Source organism: Phaenicophaeus curvirostris, chromosome 3 (genome assembly GCF_032191515.1).
Source record: "Phaenicophaeus curvirostris isolate KB17595 chromosome 3, BPBGC_Pcur_1.0, whole genome shotgun sequence".
NCBI classification, from domain to species: domain Eukaryota; kingdom Metazoa; phylum Chordata; class Aves; order Cuculiformes; family Cuculidae; genus Phaenicophaeus; species Phaenicophaeus curvirostris.
In genome coordinates this window covers 47,973,035-47,994,507 of record NC_091394.1, presented here as the reverse complement: position 1 = coordinate 47,994,507, position 21,473 = coordinate 47,973,035, and the positions used below count along the sequence as shown (strand labels likewise).

Below are 21,473 nucleotides of genomic sequence, written 5' to 3'. Positions count from 1 at the left end.
AAACTTGTGTGGAAAGATTTGTTTCAGATCTGGCCAGTTTAAGTGCAACTTAAATAGAGTATGGTTCATTTGTTCGCTTAATCATTACTGTTCAAGGATACAGAGCTGAGGTCTACCTTGTGATGTGTTAAGGATGATCTCACTTTGTGACTAGCTGTTTCCAAGATTATGGCTTCATGAATTATGCAATTATGGTTTGTTAGTCTCAGATCATGGACAGATCTTCCTCAATAATTCTCTAACAGATCCAGCACCATTTATCAGAAGAACTCAGGGACACCTGAAATCACAATACCTTTAAGACAGTGGAAGGAAAGGCCTATTTTTCACACCTTTTCATCTTCAAAATCACCCGTTGTAAATTTGGGAGGTGCTTAAGCGATATATCTTGATGCAGCACTTTACCACGCTGTTAAATATAGTTGTAACAGAAGAATATGAATTTATAGTGGTGTTACAAATTCAATATGTATATGTGTTGGAATAGAATATGTAGGTGAGAAAGAAGATACTATCCAGAAGTGGCACTTCAGGTAAATATTGCAACCAGTGTTTGATTTTAAATACAGTCACGTGGTCTGTGTGTTTGATAGGAGATTCTGTTGCTTCAGAAATAATTTGCATTCTATAATTACGTAATGGACAGAGACTGAAACAATTGTTAATAGTTATCATGCAGAAGAGAATATAAACAATACATTTAGACTGCAATAAAAAAATTATTCAACCATGGTGACATAATAAACTTGAATACACTCGACAATTCTGTTATTATTAATTTTGACCATTTTGTTATACATTTGTGAACAACTACAAGTTAAATAATAACAATGGAAAAGAACAGTTTTATTTTTAATCTTTGATATCTTTTATTTCTGTATTTCATTAACCACGCATAACAACACTGTGCTTCTAGATGGCAAATAGTTTCCAGTCAAACAATACTGATGTAATTGCATTTCCAGCTTTTTGAGGAACCATACAAATTTAACAACAGAAAACCCTAGGGCTTTTTTGTTTAAATTTTCAGAAGTATTTCCTGTAGATTTTAATTGAAGTATCAGGAAAAGACTGATTTTTCTTTCAGCATAAGGCTAAGACCTGATTCTGCTGCAATAGCACAAAAGACAAATCCACCATTGGCTTCACGGTGAGTAAAATGAGCTTTGTAATCCGAGATTTGGGGCATTTTTAGAACTTTCGTCTCAGATCCAGCTTGTTTTCTGTTAAAACTAATGAAAAGACCCCTGCGGCATTTTGAAGGAATTGGATCAGGCTCTCAGTGGTACAATGTGTTCTATATATAACTTACACACTGCTGCTGATATTTGTGGGAGATAGATTCCCAACCCAAAGGAGCTGTAAGAAGTGATGGATTTTTAGAGAGATAAGGCAGGTTGAAAACAATTGCCATGGCAAAGAGCAGTTAGAAGTTGTGTGAAACAACCTGCAGCTTTGTAATGTTTTGAAAGGCCAGAATGTAACTCTCTGGTAGGATGTTGTAATCACACATCTGTAGATATTTACTGTTTTCTGTAATAGTTGCCTGAGAAACTACAGGCATTAGGGTTCTCATTTAAAATGTCTCCTACCATGGAAGTGCTGCTTATTGCTTTTCTGTATGGATCCTGTGCTTTCAGCATTCACTGCTGGGCTACTCCAGTTTTCTACTCATTTAACTATAATACATAGGTGTAGAACTGAATGAAGGTCTATGTGTCAAACAGTACCTAAGTCTAATAGGATGATTTTAGTTGTAGTTCTGCCTATATGCTAAGTTTCTCTCACCACTTTTTTATGTAGCATTCAATATTTTGATTTGCGTAATTTTTTTTCTCTGTTGCATGCAACATCTTTCTGTCACTCAGAATGGACCCTCCAAATTATTCAAATCCTTTACCTTCTTTACAAAAATGTTATTATTTAAACTACCTCCATCTAAGCTCTCTAAATAGTATTTCATCCAGCAGGAGTCTTTCTGTTTCTTTTAAAAAGAGTTTAGTAGAACCCTGTTGGAATTCTCCTGGAAGAAAATGTATTTCTTTCCATCAGAAGCACCAGTGTCTCAGGTGTTACACATTTACATGCTCTTAAGATTTTTTGTTTTCTCATGCTAACAATTCTGTATATATCGATTCCTAAGAAGAAACATATTTCTTGTGTTTTCAGTATTTCTGCGTTTGTCACAGATCTAACACCCCAGAAATATCAGCAGAGATCATTAATCTTTCATCAATAATCCATCTGTAAAAAGACAATATAATATGACTGAGCCTTATATGAGTTGAAATCAATAAAATATTTAGTAATTTAAATATCTTAATTTTATTTCTTGTATTTAATAATTGCTGGTCACTTACAAGTTGAACTTAGCTTGCATACTAACAAAATAAATTCTGAGCTTTGTTTTCATTCATTTGTTTTTCAGTTTGAACTCTGCTTCTTCCAAGTTATCTTAAGCATCCACAAAAGAGTCATATTTTCTTATGTCCTCAGTACAAAAACATGGGAATAAACACAGTAATAAATGTGAATAGACACAGTAATGATTTAAAGCAGGGATTCTGGGCTTATGTTTATTCTTCACTTACACTGACCATGAAGCTACACTCTCTTTTGGGAAACCAGTGGGTCTGGTCTGAGTGATGGAAAGAAAGGAAAGCATTGGGCTGAGTCACTGAGGAGAAGGAGGATAGTGTGTTTAACAAGTCTTGGAAGCAGAAATATGATTGCTGTAGTAAAAAGGATGGAGAGAAATGAGCATATGGTGCAGCTGATACTTTGCGTTAATACTATATACATAGTACCTCACCAAGGCCAGGAAGGGATTAGTGAAGCGGAAAGGACTGAAGGGCAGTCATGTGAGTCTCAGTAATGAGAAATGGCCAAATGTCATCCTGATCAACCTAATGAAACAGGTATACATGAAAGAAATTTGGTTCAAAAGGAAACCCGCTTATGCCCTCCTGCATCCATAGGAGGTAGTTGTGTTTCTGGAGATCTTCCCTCTTCCTATCTTAAGATCCCTTGTCTTATCTTAACCTCTTATCATGGACATTTTTTAGTAAATCACCTTGTAAGTAAAAGGATCAGTATTAAGATATTTAGAAGTGACTACAGTGGAACTGATTTGGTATGGAGACAAAAGTGCCCATCTACTATATACGTAAAGTTGTGAAGTATTACAAATGTTATATAAAAGAAAACATTAATAAACTTCTGTGTTAAAATATCATGGCTAGTCATTAAATCTTGGCTTAAACTTATGATCCTGATTATAACAAGACCACATTCTTCATTTAACAACAGCAGGGTTTACTCAAGGCTTTTTCTCCAGTGGTTTCTTTCCCTGCCTATCCATGCTTTCTGTGGGCTGAGAAACCATTTCTGCTCCTGTTGCCTTCTCATCAGTCTTCTTTGCTGCTAGCTGGTTGTTTTTTGTAACTCTTTCAGTTTCCACAGGGGGGATTTCACGTGGATCAGGTGTCTCTTCTGTAGCAATAACTTCTTCTATATGTGGCTTAATAAAATCTGATTTAGGAGAAGTAACAAAATTTCTCTTATATTTACTATGCTCAGCCAGACAGAAGTATGTAGAGTAAGATTTTTCTTTCACACTGTTATGACCTGATCAGGTTCTTTTCCTCTTCCCATACCCTTATAAAGACATTCAGTATTACAAATAACATCACTCTCCTGGGTGGAAAACTAGTTGGATGGCCGGGCCGAGAGAGTGGTGGTTAATGGCGTTAAATCCAGCTGGAGGCCAGTGACAAGTGGGGTTCCCCAGGGCTCAGTGCTGGGTCAAGCCCTGTTCAATGTCTTTATCAATGACCTGGATGAAGGCATTGAGTGCACCCTTAGCAAGTTTGCAGATGATACTAAGCTGGGTGGAAGCGTGGATCTAACGGAGGGTAGGGAGGCTCTGCAAAGGGATCTGAACAGGCTGGACTGCTGGGCTGAGACCAATGGCATGAGGTTTAACAAGGCCAAGTGCCGGGTCCTGCACTTGGGGCACAACAACCCTGTGCAGTGCTACAGGCTAGGAGAAGCCTAGCTTGAGAGCTGCCTGGAGGAGAAGGACCTGGGGGTGTTGGTTGACAGCGACTGAACATGAGCCAGCAGTGTGCCAAGAAGGCCAATGGCATCTTGGCTTGGATCAGAAACAGCGTGACCAGTAGGTCCAGGGAGGTTGTTCTCCCTTTGTACTCGGCACTGGTGAGACTGCTTCTTGAATCCTGTGTTCAGTTCTGGGCCCCTCACCACAAGAAGGATGTTGAGGCTCTGGAGCGAGTCCAGAGAAGAGCAATGAAGCTTGTGAGGGGGCTGGAGAACAGGTCTTATGAGGAACGGCTCAGAGAGCTGGGGTTGTTTAGCCTTGGGAAGAGGAGGCTGAGGGGAGACCTCATTGCTCTCTATAACTACCTGAAAGGAGGTTGTGGAGAGGAGGGAGCTGGCCTCTTGGCCTCAGGCTACACCAGGGGAGGTTCAGGCTGAAAATTAGGAAAAATTTTTTCACAGAACAGGTCACTGGGCACTGGCACAGGCTGCCCAGGGAGGTGGTTGAGTCACTTTCCCTGGGGATGTTTAAGGGACGGGTGGGCAAGGCGCTGAGGGGCATGGTTTAGTATTTGATAGGAATGGTTGGACTCGATGATCTGATGAGTCTTTTCCAACCTGGTGATTCTATGATTCTGTAATTCTATGATCACAGACCTCAAAGCAAGCCCAAACCTTTATGGCCTCAAATTGAAAAGACTAAGGGATTGAACCTGCAAAATATTTATGGATGTAAGTAATGGTTTCTCACATAAGTCTTATAATTTACAGGACTGCTCAAAAATGTCTAGTTTACCCGTACCGGTAAGGCAAGAGAGGATAGAAATGTTGTTAATAATTTGTTCTTGCCTTAGGAGCAGAAAGGTGAGGGGATAAGATTATGAAGTTATCTCTCAGCAATTATGTAATATGCATACAACCTGTATACGAAGAAAAAATACTTAGACAAAAATATGTAAAACAAATGTTCTTATAATGTTGGAATTCAAGCCTTACTTGGGGCTAACATACTCTACATGAAGAAGTTGTAATTGAGAAGAATAAATCAATGTCCAAGTACCAATTATGTAGTGAGGGTCTAAAAGAACAGTAAAAACCTGTAATATGCAAGATTGCTGAACCACCAGGGAGGTTTTAATTTTCCATTCATTATCTAATTTGGACCAAAAAATGGTCACTTATAATTTCAACTTTACCATTCAATATAGACATAAAACTGAGAGAGAATAATTGATTCATTTCAAATAGCAGCTCCACAATCAGGGGTTTCTAAAACACTTTGGCATTTAGGGTCCCTTAATTAGCAAGGTCTTTTTTTTATTTAAGTATTAAATGCCTACCTGCTGAAATGAGTCTCGCTTTGGAAAATAACACCTTCTGTATGTATATACAGGCTTGGGAGGTTTTTCCTCTGCTTTCAGAAATTTGAAAGTTTTTATTATTACTCAAAAAACTTTCACCAGCTCAGTGAGCCAAGAACTCATAGCCCAGTGGAAAGGTGATTTAAAACCTGGCAAGTCATGCTTTGTATTTGTTGTTGATTAAAGGCATACATATGGAAAACTTGATTGTTTGGGACCTATGAAATATTGATTGGCAAAGACTATTGACTGCATAATAGTTAACAATTTTTTCGTTGGAGTAGAAGAAAATGTGAAAGTGCTCTTACCTTTCTTTTCTCCATCATTCGGTTTGCTTGCTGTCATTGTTTTTTTCTTTTTAGATACAGTTACATTATTTTGATTGTGTCCTTGGACTGTGTCAGTCTGTCCTGACACAGAAATCACGATTACCTGAAGCAAAGCAAGAACAAAAAGTGCGCAAGCAAGAAATGTGGATGCATCACAAATTCAGTTTAAAACAATCATAACTGAACCACTGGCAGCAATGCACTAAGAAGCAACTGTTACTCTGTCTTTCAGGGACGTATATATCTTCCAAAGCAAAGAGAAGTAGAATCTGCCAAAAGGAAGGAGGCATGAGAACAGATTGTTGAAGATTAGGCAGTAGAAATAAACTGTTGCTCAAATGCAATCATTATTGAAAACATGGTAATGCTAAGTAATAAACATCAGTTATCAGGTATTGCAAAGAGTAAGCTGTATTATTGTTTGCACTCTGGAGGACTGAAGAGGTGTGTGACACTTGTTTTCAAGGTGTATGTCCTAGGACCAAGATGGAGTGCCCTGCTTATCATCCTTGAATTGGCTTCATGTCATACTAAGCAAAATCATTATTTAATCTGGGATTAGTTCTTTAACCTCAGAAAGCTTGCTATATCTCAAATTACACATATTGTCATGCTTATATTTTGAAATCTATAAAATAAGTTGTTTTCCTTTGTCTGATATGCAGCTGTTGTGACTGAATCGTCTGAACTTTTTAAATAACAGATGTTGATTCATTAATGTACATTAGTACGTTAAGTGGGCATTAATATACATTAATGTACGCTTAAACCTTAAAATTGCAATAATGTCATTAAGTTTGATACTTGAGATTTATCTTTTTCAGGAGATAAGACTGTGTGAATGCATACACTGTTTATGTGAAAAGCTGAAAACACATTAGTTTTATATAATTTCAGGTTTAAAATTCCTGTGATGTGAAACCTGTTCTGGAGGAAACCCAGATTTATATCAGATGAACTTAACGTGTTACTTGAAACCAGTGGTACTATTCATGCATAAAGTTAAGCACATGCTTATGTGTTTTGGTAGGTCATTGAGCTGATCTAAATCTGGACTTTTTTTAATGATTAAGATCATAATCATTAGCCTTTTATAGAAAGTGATAAAAAATAACAATTAAAAATTGCAAAAATTGCCATTTTCATCATTGATAATTGTGTTGAATCTATTGTCATCTGAGCCATTAAGAATTCCCTCATGCCTCCACTTCAACTTTAGCATTAGCTGGCAGTAAAACACAAGGGTTTATGTGAGCCTTAAATGTACAGCACTTACTAGTGGCATCCTCACAGAAATGTCATTACTGCAGCAAAATGAGTGCCTGGGAAACAGCACTACATCTGTACTCACAGTAGCTAAAAATGACAAGAGAAAGTGTGTGAAAGGTGCACAGAGATTATGCTCATACTGCAAATACATATGTTAGTTCTTTACATTTTTATATGAAGAACTGTACTATTGTGAGACTGGTGATGAAAAGAGATTAATAAGGCACATTGTTCTCCTAGTTAGCAATTGGGCTGATAACTCCTTCTGATCATATATATATATGGGGGGGGTGTGTGTGCGCGCGCGCGAGTGAGAGAGAGAATACTGCATTTATATATCATACATATGATATCTATCACATGTATATACCAGCAGGATGGACATATATGTACATAATAATCAGAAGCATTGTTGTAAAATACATGACAGGGAGTTTTAAATCCATAAATACATAAATGTATTCAAAGATCTGGACCAATTTTTTTTGTCTGAAACAGTATTGTCTGAAAAAAAACCATATTTTTTTTCTATGTTCCAGATAAGATTTTTTTTTTTTTGTACCTTTAAAAGATCTTGACAAAATATGCTACTTCTGATCTCCAGCATTAAGTTTGGATGAATTAACTGAGGTCTCAGTCTAACAAAATACTTACCTGACACCCTTAAATCAAAACTCACGAGCAGGTCCCTTGAATTGCATGAGATTACTACTGTGCCTGAATTTGCAAAAATACCTTGTTGCGTTCACATGTGAAGCAGTGAAGGTCTGGTCAGAAAGGTGTGAAGAGATGCCATTGTGGGTTTTGTCATGAACAATGAAGTGAAGATTAACAGGGATCTAAATGGCAGCTAGAAGTAATTACAGTAGTGAAAGCATTAAGATACTAAGATACAGTGCACAACTACCAGAGCTGTAACTAGTTAAAGAAGACACAGTGCAACAAGCTTGTGATAGAAGCAAAGAAGTGAATTCCATTTATTTGTGAACACAGAGGAGAGTTCATAGAATTTTGTGGACACACATGCATTAGTATTCTGGCCTCCTTAGCCTGATTTCATTTATGTTACAGTACTTTTACCCCAAACGGGCAGATTAAACAATATGTATGGATGTAAATTACACCCATATTAAGGCCTCTCTAAATTAACACAGCAACACAAAGGGGCCTTAATGTAGACAAAATCGGCACTAAATTCTCTATGATTTAATTCTCTAACACATTCCATCTATGCTACTTTACAAAGTTGGAACAAATCTAAACTCCTGCTCAAAAATGCCTCGATCATCTTTCCATCTACCTTATCATTTGCCTCCACTAAAATTATTCTTCATTCTTTCTATTTTTGTTGTATGGTCAAATGCTCCAGGAAGAGGGTCAAATGGTGGACCTGCGTTTACAGCCAGAATGCATTTAGCCTGGATGAAGAGGTTGCAAACAGGTTCTGTGAAGTTAGCAGTAAGAAAGTATTTAGGAAAGGCCCTGTTTTCCCTGGCACAGTTAAGTATACTAGAAGCAAAAGTGATATTAATGGAAAAATCCAAGGCTGCCTGCTAAAGCAGAAAGCCATTTACACACACACATTATGTCAGTCTATCATCCAAAGTCTCCCTCATACTTCTACTTCCTAGTCTTAAATTCATGCTCTTGTTTTCTTATCTTCTTTCTTTTCCTCCTGCTCAGACTGTCTCTCTTCCTCAGGTATGAACACACTTACAGTGACATCGCTGGTCTCTGTGCCATACTTGTTCTTCACTACAAGGCTGTATTTCCCAGAGTCCAGTGTAGACACAGTAGAAATGGTAAAACTGACTTTTTTCCCAGATTCGTATTTCAGGATGCAATTAGCATCTGATACAAATGACTTTTCATTCTTCAGCCATGAGACCTCTGGAGTCGGATCTCCCCAAACAGTGCAGGAAAGATTAAGCGCCTATAGAAAAAAATGCAAAAGGAATTACAAGTAAGAGTCAGTAAATGTTTGCTGTGGTTTTTGATGCCTGACTGTCCAAATGTTCCAGCCTCCTATTGAGCTTTCTGCTTTTAGTAAATGGATGTATATCATCAGCAGCAATCAATAATTTTTGTCAGTCTTCTGTATTGCAAAGGGAAAGAAGGAAGTCAGTGGAATAAAAAACTCCATTAAAACCTTTCAATATTTTATGGACCTCCTTCTCTACTCTCATAATCATTACTAGAGCTTTCTCCATGCATATTGTTTAATATATAATTAGATATTATCTGCACTTGTGTGTTAGACCTGAGATGAGAATCTAAGGAACCATCAGATGGATTTGTTTGCTTTAAGCTCACTATTTATCTGCCACAGAAGTAAAGTATGCCTGCCTGCTTAAATAACTAAGAACGAAGGGTTCCTGGAATATTTTGTTTAAATCAGGATCTTTTTAAATTGTGCCCTGACAGCTCTTCCAACAGACTTGAATTGTTTTACACACTTCGGTAAAGCTATTTTTAACTGAAGTCAATAGAGGCTTTACACTTACTTTGGTGTTCATGTAAGTATTTCCCTTTGATGTTACTAATGTTTCTAAGGACTTAATTCAGTCCTATCAGACTGAAAGAAGTATCTTCATTATCAGAGAATCAGTCATTGGTGAGAACACTGGCAGTTGGATACTTTCTGTAGGCAGGTGAGTCAATTGTGCGCACAATGTTCAGGCCTCCTTTTTTTTTTGTTGTCAGCTGAGAAATTTGTGTTTGGAAAACAGCAATGCATATAACTTATCCCCTTCTCTAGTCACAATGCCATGGGAATAGTCTCAAAGTAATTTGTAGAAATGAACATCTCACAGACTCAAATGTTAAAAATGTTCTTAGGAAACTTCAATGGTCCTTAGGCCTTTCTCTGGACTTTTACTTGGGAAGGAATCCATTTGTGGCTAAGTAGTAAATAGTACCTTGGTCCAAACTTAAAAAGTTATTCAAAGTAGATGTTTTTAAGTTGTTTTTTTTTTTTTTTTTCAATGGAAACTGAAGGATTTTTACTGCAGGGAAAATGATCTTCAGTGGTTCTTTAGGAATGTGGTGCCTAAGGAAGGGGTAAGCTTCCACTTGACTGCAATCAAGTTTCCCTTTCATTTTTTTTTAAAGGGCCTTGATAAAAATATGTCAAAAATAGAGACAACTGAAGAGCATTCAACATTGTTGGCCCTATAGGCTGTCATGATAAAAATTCACTGCGAAATCTATTTAACAGGCAACCTTCCCTTCACTTCTCTGCTTCTTATCTGTTAGTGTGATGGTGGAAGATGGGACAGAAGACAGATACCCAGAAGGCTGTTGAAACAAGCAGACAGAAAAAAATTGATACCTCTACAGAAATGAAAGTTTCGTACACCAAACAACAAAATAAAATTCAAATAAATCCCACATCCCTTAAAGATTAAAATGAGAACAAAAGGGAGGGGGAAGTCTTTCCTCCATCAACAACACGTAATTCTTGGTACTGAAAGGAAGGCAGATTCCAAGTGAGAGGTGGTTGTGGCATAGTGGAAATGGCCTCTATCTGATTTCCTGCAGCACCTACAGCTGGTGACTCTGTGGGGTTGTTGACTGCCTTCTCTTGTGGCCCACTGCTGTGAATGTGAATGTGGTTTTGATTGTTATATAAGCCTATCTTTTGAAAAAACAAGAGGCAAACGAGGTTTTACATTTTCCCCTCTTCCTTATCGCTCTCAATATAAACATGCCCTCAGCCTCAGCCAGGCTTTGCATATAGGTCCCTCCAGGTACTCAGCGTTTCTTTACTGTCTTCTGATTCTCTAGCAAGCAAGAGACCACCACTGAGTGGCCTGAGCTGCCACTCCAAGATGATAATGAGCTGATGTCCAGGTCTAAACAGCTCTATTAGTGGCATCATTCAAACCTCAGGTGTTTGAAGTGGTGCCAGTACTCTTTAAATCAAAGAGATTCAAGCAGCACTGATTAGTCTTTCTTTTTTCTTCTAAATAATTCCTTAAAATAGCTGCATTTTGCTCACACTTGCATCACGAGTTCCTGTTTTGACATCTCTGCTCTTCTTTATCTTCCCGACTCTTATTATTTTCCAGCTACTAATGTGCAGAGATGTGTCCCATCATCCACTATGTAGATGGTGAGATCTGTGGTTTTCTGGAAAGTAATTCCATAATAATGGAGCAGCTTAGCCAAGGAGAAGTGACCACCTGCTGTGACTGCATCTATCTGTTTCAGTTTTTCTGTTCTTTGGGCAGGAGATTGCTTTTGCTCATATGTTCATAAGTTAATGTGTATCTTTACTGGTCACAAAACCCCCTGATTATAATGATTCATTCAATCTGAAATTCTCATCCTGGTAAAAAATGTGTCCTCTCCTCATGAGAAGAAGAGGCATCTTTCTCCTTCAAGTTAACACCACTTTTCCAGTAGTTATCTGGCCCTGATGATTGTTGAAGAAGTGGAGGAAGGACTGGAAACCTGTCTAGATGTTGTGGTAAGTGAATGAAACCTGTCAGGAAATGTGAAGTATTTGAAAAATTCTGTGTAACTAAAACCCCATCTCCTTGAACTGTATGTCAGTATTTCAGAGCTCCACATGGAAGCTCCCATATGCCTGGACATAAGTCTGGCATCAAGGAATGTGAGCTTGGCAGCAGGTGCAAGACCCTTTGTGTCTCCCCTACCTCTTCTGCCTTTCACTGCAGATTATCATGACTAGGGTGGTACAGCTGGCAGAGGGAAATGGGTCATTGTATCTCAGGTGTTGCCATTCCTCTTGCATATAGCACAAACTTCTTGTCATGGGTGGTTTGTGCTAAGATACCAGTGAATTAATAGAAACAGCTAATCATGGGAACCTGCTCCCTTATTCCAGCCTATCTGGGAGGACACCTGCCCCTGGCAGAAGGGTAGAATGGGGAGCTGGTGGGCAGAAGGATGCAATATGTTTCTTTTAGGTTGTAAAGTGTCTGTCTGTCAGAATCCTAGGCTTCTCCTTTTAAAAAGAAAACCTGTTACTCACTGATGGGCCTTCATTCAAACAGCTGCTTAGGTTGATTTTGTTGGCTGTACACAAAACTTATGCTACTATTCTCTGTCAGGTCAAATTCCTCCCTAGTATGAACAGATACTTATCCTTTTCCAACTATATCACACTGCTGAGGAGCATTTCTGTCTATCAGTGGAAGCCTCTTAGGCTGTCTGGAATGCTATTTGATTAACACAGGGTAAACCCTGGTTAGTTCGTTCTCACACATATCCTTCAGCTCACATGTAAAAGCTAATAAATAGCATCACAGTCACGGTGTTAAATTTAAGTTAAAGACATACATATGCTTGGTAGTTCACTCTAGGGATACAAATCTGTTCATATATCTCTCTAGTTATGGCTACATTTGTATTCAGAATCAAAGTTTGTGGTTGCTACCTCATTTACTGTTTTTCAAAATCCTTGATGACTGTGCAATTTGCATGAATTACACAACAGAGAACTGCATTGCCCTCTCTCCAGCACATACGCAAACAGTAGACAGATGAGCCAACACCACCCAAGCAAGTACTTTTTTCCCCGATTGCTCTGTGTCCTACTCTGTTTCTCAAAATGATCATCTGCTGAATACAGAAACAGAAGGTCAAGGATATTTGTCTCAAGTTCTGGGAGTTTTTCAGTCACTTACTCAAACATTACAGATGCCCTTGCTCTCAAGGACAATGTGTGTCTGGGTAAGATTTTGCAACCGACTTTTTACAAACTCCCTTTTTGTAAACTATACACATTTTGCTTTAGAGAGCTCATACTCAACTTCATATCAGCTCTCTTTTGGCAGAAAGCCTAAAACTGATAATAACTACCCAAATTTATCCCCTGCTAAAGCAGTACAGGAATCTTGTCTCCAAACACAAGCACTATTAACTGAGAAGGTGCAAATTTATTCGATTTCTTTGTGTCTTCTACCCACAGTTTCAATGCTCATATGAGTGCTTCTTAATTCTACAGCATCTCCTAAACTGCTAAATCCTTTAACGAATGGTTTAATCAAATATTAACTCATTTTGCAATGCCAGCATTCTTGATTTCCCCAGAAGCGCTGCAGTTCACTGTCTGTTGGCTATGCTGTATCTTGCACTGTTAAGTGATTCAGAATAAAATTTTAGATTCTTAGCACTCCTACTCAGGTTATAACCAAATACTTTTAACCCAGCTGACCTGCTGCTAGACAGAGCCAGAAATATCAGGACGCTGCCTTACTGTAGTTGTCATCTTACAGATTTCCAATGACATTCACATGCCCTATTTCAATATTCACCCATACTGTGAAGAGGAACCAGCTAGTGGCAGACCAGTGGGAAGTGGAGGGCAGGCATTTCTTGTTTCAGTACTATTATACAGTAACTTGTAGAAGCAGCATGCTGAGAAAAGGCTGCAAGACTGAGAACTGAATTTCTGGGTCATCTGTTCTGTGCTTATGCATCAATGTAGCCATGTTCCTCTGCGAATGCCTTACAATAATTTTGTGGCTAAGCACTGCTAATATAATCCACTATAACACCAGTGACTTCTTTTGACTTCCTCCCTATTTACACTGATGAAATACAGAAAAGTTTCTTCTTTTGTCTGGATGAGAATTAAGTTGTTATCATTTATTACTTATACACCATTTAAAATCCAGCCTTGACAGGTGTGACTATCTTGCCCCATTGAAAGGAAGTTGACTGCAAAAGACATAGAATGACTACCTATCTTATAAAAAAACGGAATTAAACTTCCCTGATACCCTGTTACAAAAAACCCAAATCTAACTATGAGACTTGCGCGTGAATTTTTAAAGAACTGGTTCTATAAGGAGTTTTAGTCTCTACTCACATTGTCATCTCACTTTTATCTAATTCTTAAGAAAAGACACTGCCCTGAATACATAAACCCATCTGTGCAAAACTGTTGAATTATGTACAGAAGGCAGGGGATGAATAAATAATGCAGCAGATTTTAAAGATGGGATCTTTAAAAAAAAGGTGATTGTTTTCCTGTCATTGAAAGGCATTCAAGCTCTTGGGCTGTTGCACAAAGCTTCAGTTAATTTACTGTACCTTGCCCTCCTGGATGGTGACAACATCGGGCAAACCTCCAAGTACCCGTGCACGATCTGGAAACAAATAAGGGTATTTTTATTCAGTGTCTCAAAATCAACCGTATCCCAGATTCTGTTCCCCCTCTAGATCTTTCCTTTTATCTTATTTATGTACAACTTGTCTCCAATATCTGTGCTAGCAAAGAACTATTCGGCATTTTTAGCACACCATTTGGATGCTAAAATACTGTTGAATTCACAGCAAAAAAGTGTTAATAGCTGGTGTCAATCATTTACAGAGGGGAATTAAAGTACATGTGCTGTGTCCTGCAGATTTTGCCATCAATTTGGTGTTACTTTTGAATACACCAAAAAAACCCTTGTGTTTTTGAGATTTGGTGTTCTGACATTTTAGTGTTGTAAACTAAAGCAACCATATTTCCAAAAGGGAATGAATAACAGCTAACGAAGTGGTAGACATTAGGTTTTGGTCTAAATACAAATACAGTCTCAGTGACAGGACTGAAATTCCACTGCTTTGTATGTATCTGGATGTAAATTAGATCAGTATCTGGTCTATTTTAATTTCAACGTCTCATGGGAATCTTACATAAATACAAATTGATCAGATGCAGGCTTTAGTGCACTTATTCTGGAATATGGATTTTGTTCAAAGTAAGCCTTGGTGGAGTCTACCAGAGGAAGGAAATGACTCTACAGAACGTTTATCTCTAATATACTCTGCAAAAGATGTGCTCTGCAGCACAGAGATAACAGTCTTAAGAGGCCAGGAATAGGACTGTGTTACGTCAGTTAACATGCCAGACCCTCATGAATAGTCCAGTGTTAGAAATTAAATGCCCAGGGCAAGGCTGTTATTGATGCCTTCACATTGTCTCACCTGGGACATGTAGCGATCACTGTACATATCCAAGCCTTGCTCTATTTGGAGTATATGTCCAGGAGGAGTTACCTCAGATCTCTCTACACATTTTTCTCCAAAAATATTTCAAATGCCAGTTCTGCCCTTATTTTTATACAGGTCTGAAAGTCTTCTGCCATGGGAGAGCTTTTTTGATGTTAAGTTTTTTCCCAAGTGATAAGTGACAGGATGAGAGAGAACGGCCTCAAGTTGGACTGGGGAGTCTCGTGTTGGACATGAAGAAAAATTCCTTCACCAAAAGGGTTATTGAGCACAGGCTGCCCAGGGAGGTGGCTGAATCACCATTCCTGGAGGTATTTAAAAGATGGGTAGATGAAGTGCATAGGGATCTGATATAGTAGTGGAAAGGTATGGTTGGGCTTGATGATCTCAAAGGTCTTTTCCAATCTAGCGATTCTACGATTCCCTGGATTTTTCTTCAATAGGGAGAATATTTAGCTTAATAATTCAAGTTGAATTCTAAAAACTCATTTGTTGAGTATTTAATACATTTGGTTTAGTTGCTGTATTGGGATTGACACACAGGCAAACGTATGAGGAGATTCAGTGATCTGTTTTTAAGCAATGCAAAAGCTGTCATTGCTTTCTTACGCCATTTCTCTATGTAGAGCAGAGACAGCTGACATTTTAGATAGCTCAAAACTATCCAAGTAATTTCCTCCATCTTTGAAAACAAAGTTATTTTGTGCAGAGAACATGCATGAGAGATCTCAGTTATAAAGCTAATTTTTAAAGAAGGCTAACTGGGAATGAGAATAGGAGCTTAGATGGGAAAAAATCAACATAACTCGAAACTATATTGTGATTAGCTGTAATGAAAACCAACTTTAAATCACTAAAAGCTTCTTGCTTCTCCTTAGTATAGGGACAAACTCCTTTTAGGATGAGTGCATGCACATGCACCTGTATGTATGCCCTCTCTTTCCCAACATGCACCCTTCCTGGAGAGTAGGAAGCCTTCATGAATGCATTATTGCAACCAATGTAAATAAAGGACCACTTACTTTTCTCTGCAATAGCAGCTTGTCTGGAGTTGAAAGAATCAAAGAGAAATCCAATTTCAGTTAAGGTTTACTTAGAGTGGTTGAAAAAATTGCTTATCTTTTTTATCTGTCTTTAACACGTTAGGAAAATTATCTATCATCATTTGGAAATACTGCTTTTTTTTCCTTACCTGTTATATAAGAGTTACTCTAAAGAAGTCACATGCAAAATTCCTACAAGCTTCTTTAGGACTAGTATTTTTTTCATAGGATATATTTAACTCCAGCACAAAACAAACAAATACTGTTATTATTTTATGGCTACCATTAGTATATTTAGACGGTATAATACTTACTTTAATCTTTGGAACTCAGCAAAGGCTTCATCAAATGCTTTGTAAAGAGAAAAGTTGATTTTAAAGGTAGGTTCAGAGATAAGTCATCACAACTTTAAATTTAAAATGTAGAAATAAATTTAAAATGTAGACATCACTAAAGAAATATCAGTGGGTGGATGCAGGAGAGCAATAGGCTGAAAACCCACAAGAGGCCACCTAATTTATAGCTTAGAGCAGTGGTCTACCAAACTGTTCTGATTGTGCACCCGTATCAGTAATTTTTTTTTTTTGCATGCACCCCTAATATATATTTATTTATTTATAAAATTACATAGATGTACTACTACAGTTTTTCTATTTTTCCCCCTACTCCCTTGGATGTTCTTGCATGCAGCCCACTTTGGAGACTACTGACTTATGAAATACAAGAACTCTGGTTTCACCAAGTGCTTTTCACATCTGCTCGGAAGCATTACACTGATGGCCATGAAAAAACCAAACAACAAACTACTGAAAAAAGTCTCTTTTCTCAGAAAGTGGGGATAGAGTAGAGAAGGAGGAATATGGAGATGATTATAAGGTTATTGCCCTTACACAGGTCTTGTAGACCCAAAATAAAGCTTTAAGGATGGGAAAACCTGGGAATGGAAACTCAGCAGTTTGGAAGGAGTTAATCTGTTCCCTAGGATCTGAGAGGTCTCTCAAAGTAAAACCATCCAACAGTCAATCCAAATAAATTTAGCTGTTGCTCTAACAGTCCTCATCATGCTGATGGAAGGGACCAGTCTTGACAACTCTGAAGAATAAGGACCTTTATTATATCTATGAAAGAAATGCAGTAGGAAAATAGCAGAACAAACTTGTCCCTCACTTCCTCCTTTAAATATTACTTGGAAGGCAGAGATACAGAAGGCATTCAGTGCTACAGCTTGTATTTAAAACTGCCAATCAATGCCAGCAACACAAGAGACTTCGTAAGATAGCTCGGAAACTGGGCTGGCATCTTAGCAGGCAAACTGCAAGCAGGTATTTGGAATAGGAAAAAGCTGTTCGCAATTGATGACCCAAGGTTGGGGAAAATAAATTGCACTGCCCTTACAACACTGCCAGGCTGCTGGATACACACAAAGCCCCTACAACCCCAAAAGTAACAGGTCTGAGCAAGATCCTGCTATAGAGGCTCCTCCCCAGCCACAGGGTAATGCGCACATATGGATAATATTAAGAGGGAATGGCCTACCTTGTCCAGAAAGATCCACTGTCTTTTTGTGTCCTGTTTTACCATCAAAGAGTTCCATTGTGTATTTTCCTTTGTCCTGTGGAGTTGGTTCATTGATCTGCAACCAGATCTGCTCCCCAGTGACACCAGTCTTCACTCGGTCTGTAAACCTAATCTGGGTATCACTGAAAAATACACAACAATGTTATCCTTTTGTTTTGCTGGAGTGTAAATGGGATTTGTTCATCATGAGTCACTGATTATGTCTTCTGTTGCTAATTGATTTCCAAAGTATACCACCATATCTTGAAACTTTTGAAGTAAAATTCTTAATAGAGCTGTGGACCAACAGGGCAGACTGAAACAACAATCTTTCCCTGTTTAAGTTTAGCTCTTCTCAAAGCTTACAGTAAAATTGTGCATCTTAGCCTATGACCTGAGCCATAGAAGAGTTATACAGATTTAAAACTCGAATCTCTGAATGGTAATCCATGCATCCTCAAACATTCATGTACTCTTCTTAGTATAAGTTTATTTCTGCTTGGGCAAAACAAAACAATACAGGGCTGTACCTACAAATCCCCCCCACTTCTGTCCAAAATGGTGTTTGCCTCATTGAAGTGTTTTCTGATACTCTGCTGTGCTTTGGTATTTACAGTTAAACATACATTGACAGAAGTATATCGTCTTCCAGAAAAATATCAATTTCTTTTCTTCCTATCTAGGCAGTTAATTGCCCTGGATGAGGCAAAAGATAGCTGTCAAATAAGCTACTCATTTTCTTTTTATCTTTAAATTGATAGCTTTGAATATACTAAAGGGTCAAAGAACATTTTTAGTAGATTAATTTTATGTGCATCAAAATTAAGTTAGCTTCTAAAAATTAAATAGAGAGAGAAAAAAAGAGAGATAGAAACATAGAACACTTCATATTCACTTCCAGTTTGTAAATGTTTAGGACTCATGGTGATACTCATGGGTGCTCAGAAACAGGATAACCTCAAACTGCTTTCATTTTTCTGACAGTGTTGCTGGTTGGCATCGTTGTCAGTAATTACAGCCAGACAGCTACAGCACATCCTGTGCCTTGTTTACATGAGTTTTACTGAGAGATCAGTAATTCAAATTCCATCCTAAAGACTAACTACTACCATGTCCGCAGGAAGTGAAGCACCAAGAATAGTAATGACAGATTTGAAGCGATTCAGATCTATTACTACTATTAAATAAAATTAAGTTGTTTACTTCTCTGAGTTTTCCAGCACATTCTGTTTGTGCTGGCTCAGAATTCAAAGCTGTCTCATGGATTTTGATATGCAAATCCCATTAATTTTACAGGAAGCTGGGCATTCACATTCTTTATAAAAATCTCAGTTCTTCTGTCTTAGTTAGGTTTGTAACGCTCACAGGAAGAACATCTGATTTTACTGCCTTGAACACACGCTGGAACTTACTTTGCCTCCAAAACACGAACCCGTGCTTTAAGAGGACATGCCCACTTGTCCCAGTTCATGTGAGTTGCAGTTTGTAGACAAGCAGACGTCCAGGCTAGGTATCTCTGAACTGCAGTACTGTCCTCTTGTAATCCTTATCAGTCTCTCAGGTTTTATTTGCATCACTGCTTAAAATTGACTCAGGGAAAGATGCAGTTCCCATCGATTAGGTGGGAAGTGTGCTGAGGCAACCTGGCCCTGACAGCATCCCATGGCACAAGACTATCTGTCTCACAAAGGGCAACACCAGGGGGACCCTGCATTACCAACATCTAACTCTCATACGGGTTTCACATGGGTGTAATTTGCTGAAACTACCACATATGTGAGAAGGACTCATGAGAGATGAAAAGAAACCTGTGTTTTGTCTCTCTCATATTCCCTCTGAGTTTATGAAAACAAAATTGCACTGACTTTTGCTAAGCTTTTGTATACTTACTTGTGCACCCAGCCTACTCTCAGATCTTCAACATAATAATTAACATAGGAGTACAGTCTGATACCCTCAGCTGTGCTCTGGATTTTCAGGTCTGTTGCAGATAAAGCTGAAAGAAAAGCACATGGTTTTATGCAGCCATGCAGCCATTCACTGAGTGTCACAATGAGTTATTCATTCGAGAAGAGAATTAAGTGCTTACCAATCCTTCTGCACACTTCATTCATCAGATCTGCAAAAGCTGTGGAAATAAAATCCAGAGACTAAGAATCTGTGTCTGCAGATCAAGCACAGCCAATAAAAGGACAAGTACTGTCTTTGAAATTTTCTCCCCAGTAGGTTTGGAAAAATGAATCAGACCTACTTTATAAAGCATATGAGAAATCTAAGTAATGCAGAAATATATCCTGTTATTCCATGATTTTCACAATATATTTAACAGCAGCCTTGGTGAATACTGCTGCAGCTGAACAAAACTGTATTATGTTTTTTTTCACCCACAAATGACACTATTCAGTTGGAATGCTAACCCATCTATATACATTCTAATGGATAAATATTCTCCACTTGCTTGGAGACATAAGTGAAACTTTAAAAATACAGTATTCAAAATGAATGGGAAGGCCCCTAAATAAATGAATGGCTAAACATAATAAAAATGTGAAATATTTTAAAATTAACTAGTTCTAGAATTTCTTTCTATACTGGTTGACTTACATTTCTGATGGCCCCCGGGGAAACCTGTTTTCATTTTGCTTAGCATTAGTCATTGTATTCTCCCAAATTTGTACCAAACCCAGATGCAATAAGCTGTATTCAATATTAGTTGAACTGAAAAATCTCAGGTTTTGTAATGAGATGATCTTATACACAGGAGAAGCAAAGCCACAGGAAGGTGACACACATAGTTGTCTGTATTACCCCAAGCCTGCTTGCAGGCAAGCAGTGAGGCTCTCAGTTGGTGTGGCTGACAGCATGCAGAAAGTGGCTCTGACCTGTGTCATTAAGCTTTAGCTCACTGGAGTCCTTTCCTCTGTCGTCCTTCAGTATGACTTCGTAAGTGCCAGCATCTTTCTTAGAAAACTGCAGTATTGTAACAATAAAACCAGTTTTCACAACAGTTAATGTAGAAAAACCTAGATTTTACTACTCAGTGATGGAATAGAATCATAGAATAGTTTGGGTTGGAAGGCACCTTAAAGATCATCCAATTCCAACCCCCCTGACATCCCACTAGATCAGGCTGCCCAAGGCCCCATCCAACCTGGCCTTGAATACCTCCAGCGATGGGTCATCTTCACAGGTCTGGGCAACCTGTGCCAGTGTCTCACCACCCTCATTGTGAAGAAATTCCTCCTTATGTCTAGTCTGAATCTGCCCCCTCCAGTTTGTAAACATTCCCCTTCATCTTATCACTACAAGCCTTTGTAAAAAGTCCCTCGCCAGCTTTCTTGTAGCCCCCTTCAGGTACTGGAAGGTTGCTATAAGGTCTCCGGGGAGCCTTCTCCTCTCCAGATGACCAAGCCCAATCCAGCTGATGTCCTGTCCCTGTGCCCAGGGATGTGCCTGATGCCTGGGGCTGGGACTGCCCCCATGTCCCCCCACTGGCTGCTCTGCTCCTGGCTGGAGCAGTGGGGCAGACTGGCTGGGAGGTCCTGGCCGGCAGCTGTGGAGAAGCCTGTGGCCCCAGGGAGCCCTAACACTTCTTCTCTTCCTCAGCCAAAGCACCAAGAGAAGAGATATGAAGTGGTGACTGGAGGTCACACCCCTGGTCTGCAGCAAGGCTGAGTAGGGACCTGACCTCTCTGGTGAGTCTGCATGAGTGGTCCTCTGAAAGCCTGAACGACAAACACTTTCCAAATGCCATTCAAAATATAAATGTGGTCTCATTCTGTTGTTAACATGAGAAGGAAGTGACCAGCTTTTTATCTTTTCTGTTATAATTTCCTGAAAGTCTGAATGAGCAGTTATAGATAGACATTTGCTTTAGCTAAAAC

At 38.6% G+C, this 21,473-nt stretch overlaps 1 protein-coding gene across 3 annotated transcripts in view; it reads right to left on the bottom strand.

Moving 5' to 3' along the window:
• Positions 1-3,050: 3,050 nt before the first annotated feature.
• The window catches only part of MYOM1 (myomesin 1), a 74,954-nt gene continuing 56,531 nt past the window's right edge, over positions 3,051-21,473 (bottom strand). For all 3 annotated transcript variants that reach the window (XM_069853891.1, XM_069853892.1, XM_069853894.1), the window contains 10 exons: positions 20,472-20,559; positions 19,679-19,717; positions 19,480-19,585; positions 17,569-17,732; positions 16,347-16,383; positions 16,012-16,034; positions 14,084-14,139; positions 8,736-8,951; positions 5,729-5,852; positions 3,051-3,531 (listed from right to left, as the gene is read on the bottom strand). In XM_069853891.1, coding sequence (XP_069709992.1) covers positions 3,320-3,531; positions 5,729-5,852; positions 8,736-8,951; positions 14,084-14,139; positions 16,012-16,034; positions 16,347-16,383; positions 17,569-17,732; positions 19,480-19,585; positions 19,679-19,717; positions 20,472-20,559 — 1,065 coding nt within the window. In that variant the 3' untranslated portion in view covers positions 3,051-3,319. The remainder of the gene's footprint in view (positions 3,532-5,728; positions 5,853-8,735; positions 8,952-14,083; positions 14,140-16,011; positions 16,035-16,346; positions 16,384-17,568; positions 17,733-19,479; positions 19,586-19,678; positions 19,718-20,471; positions 20,560-21,473) is intronic.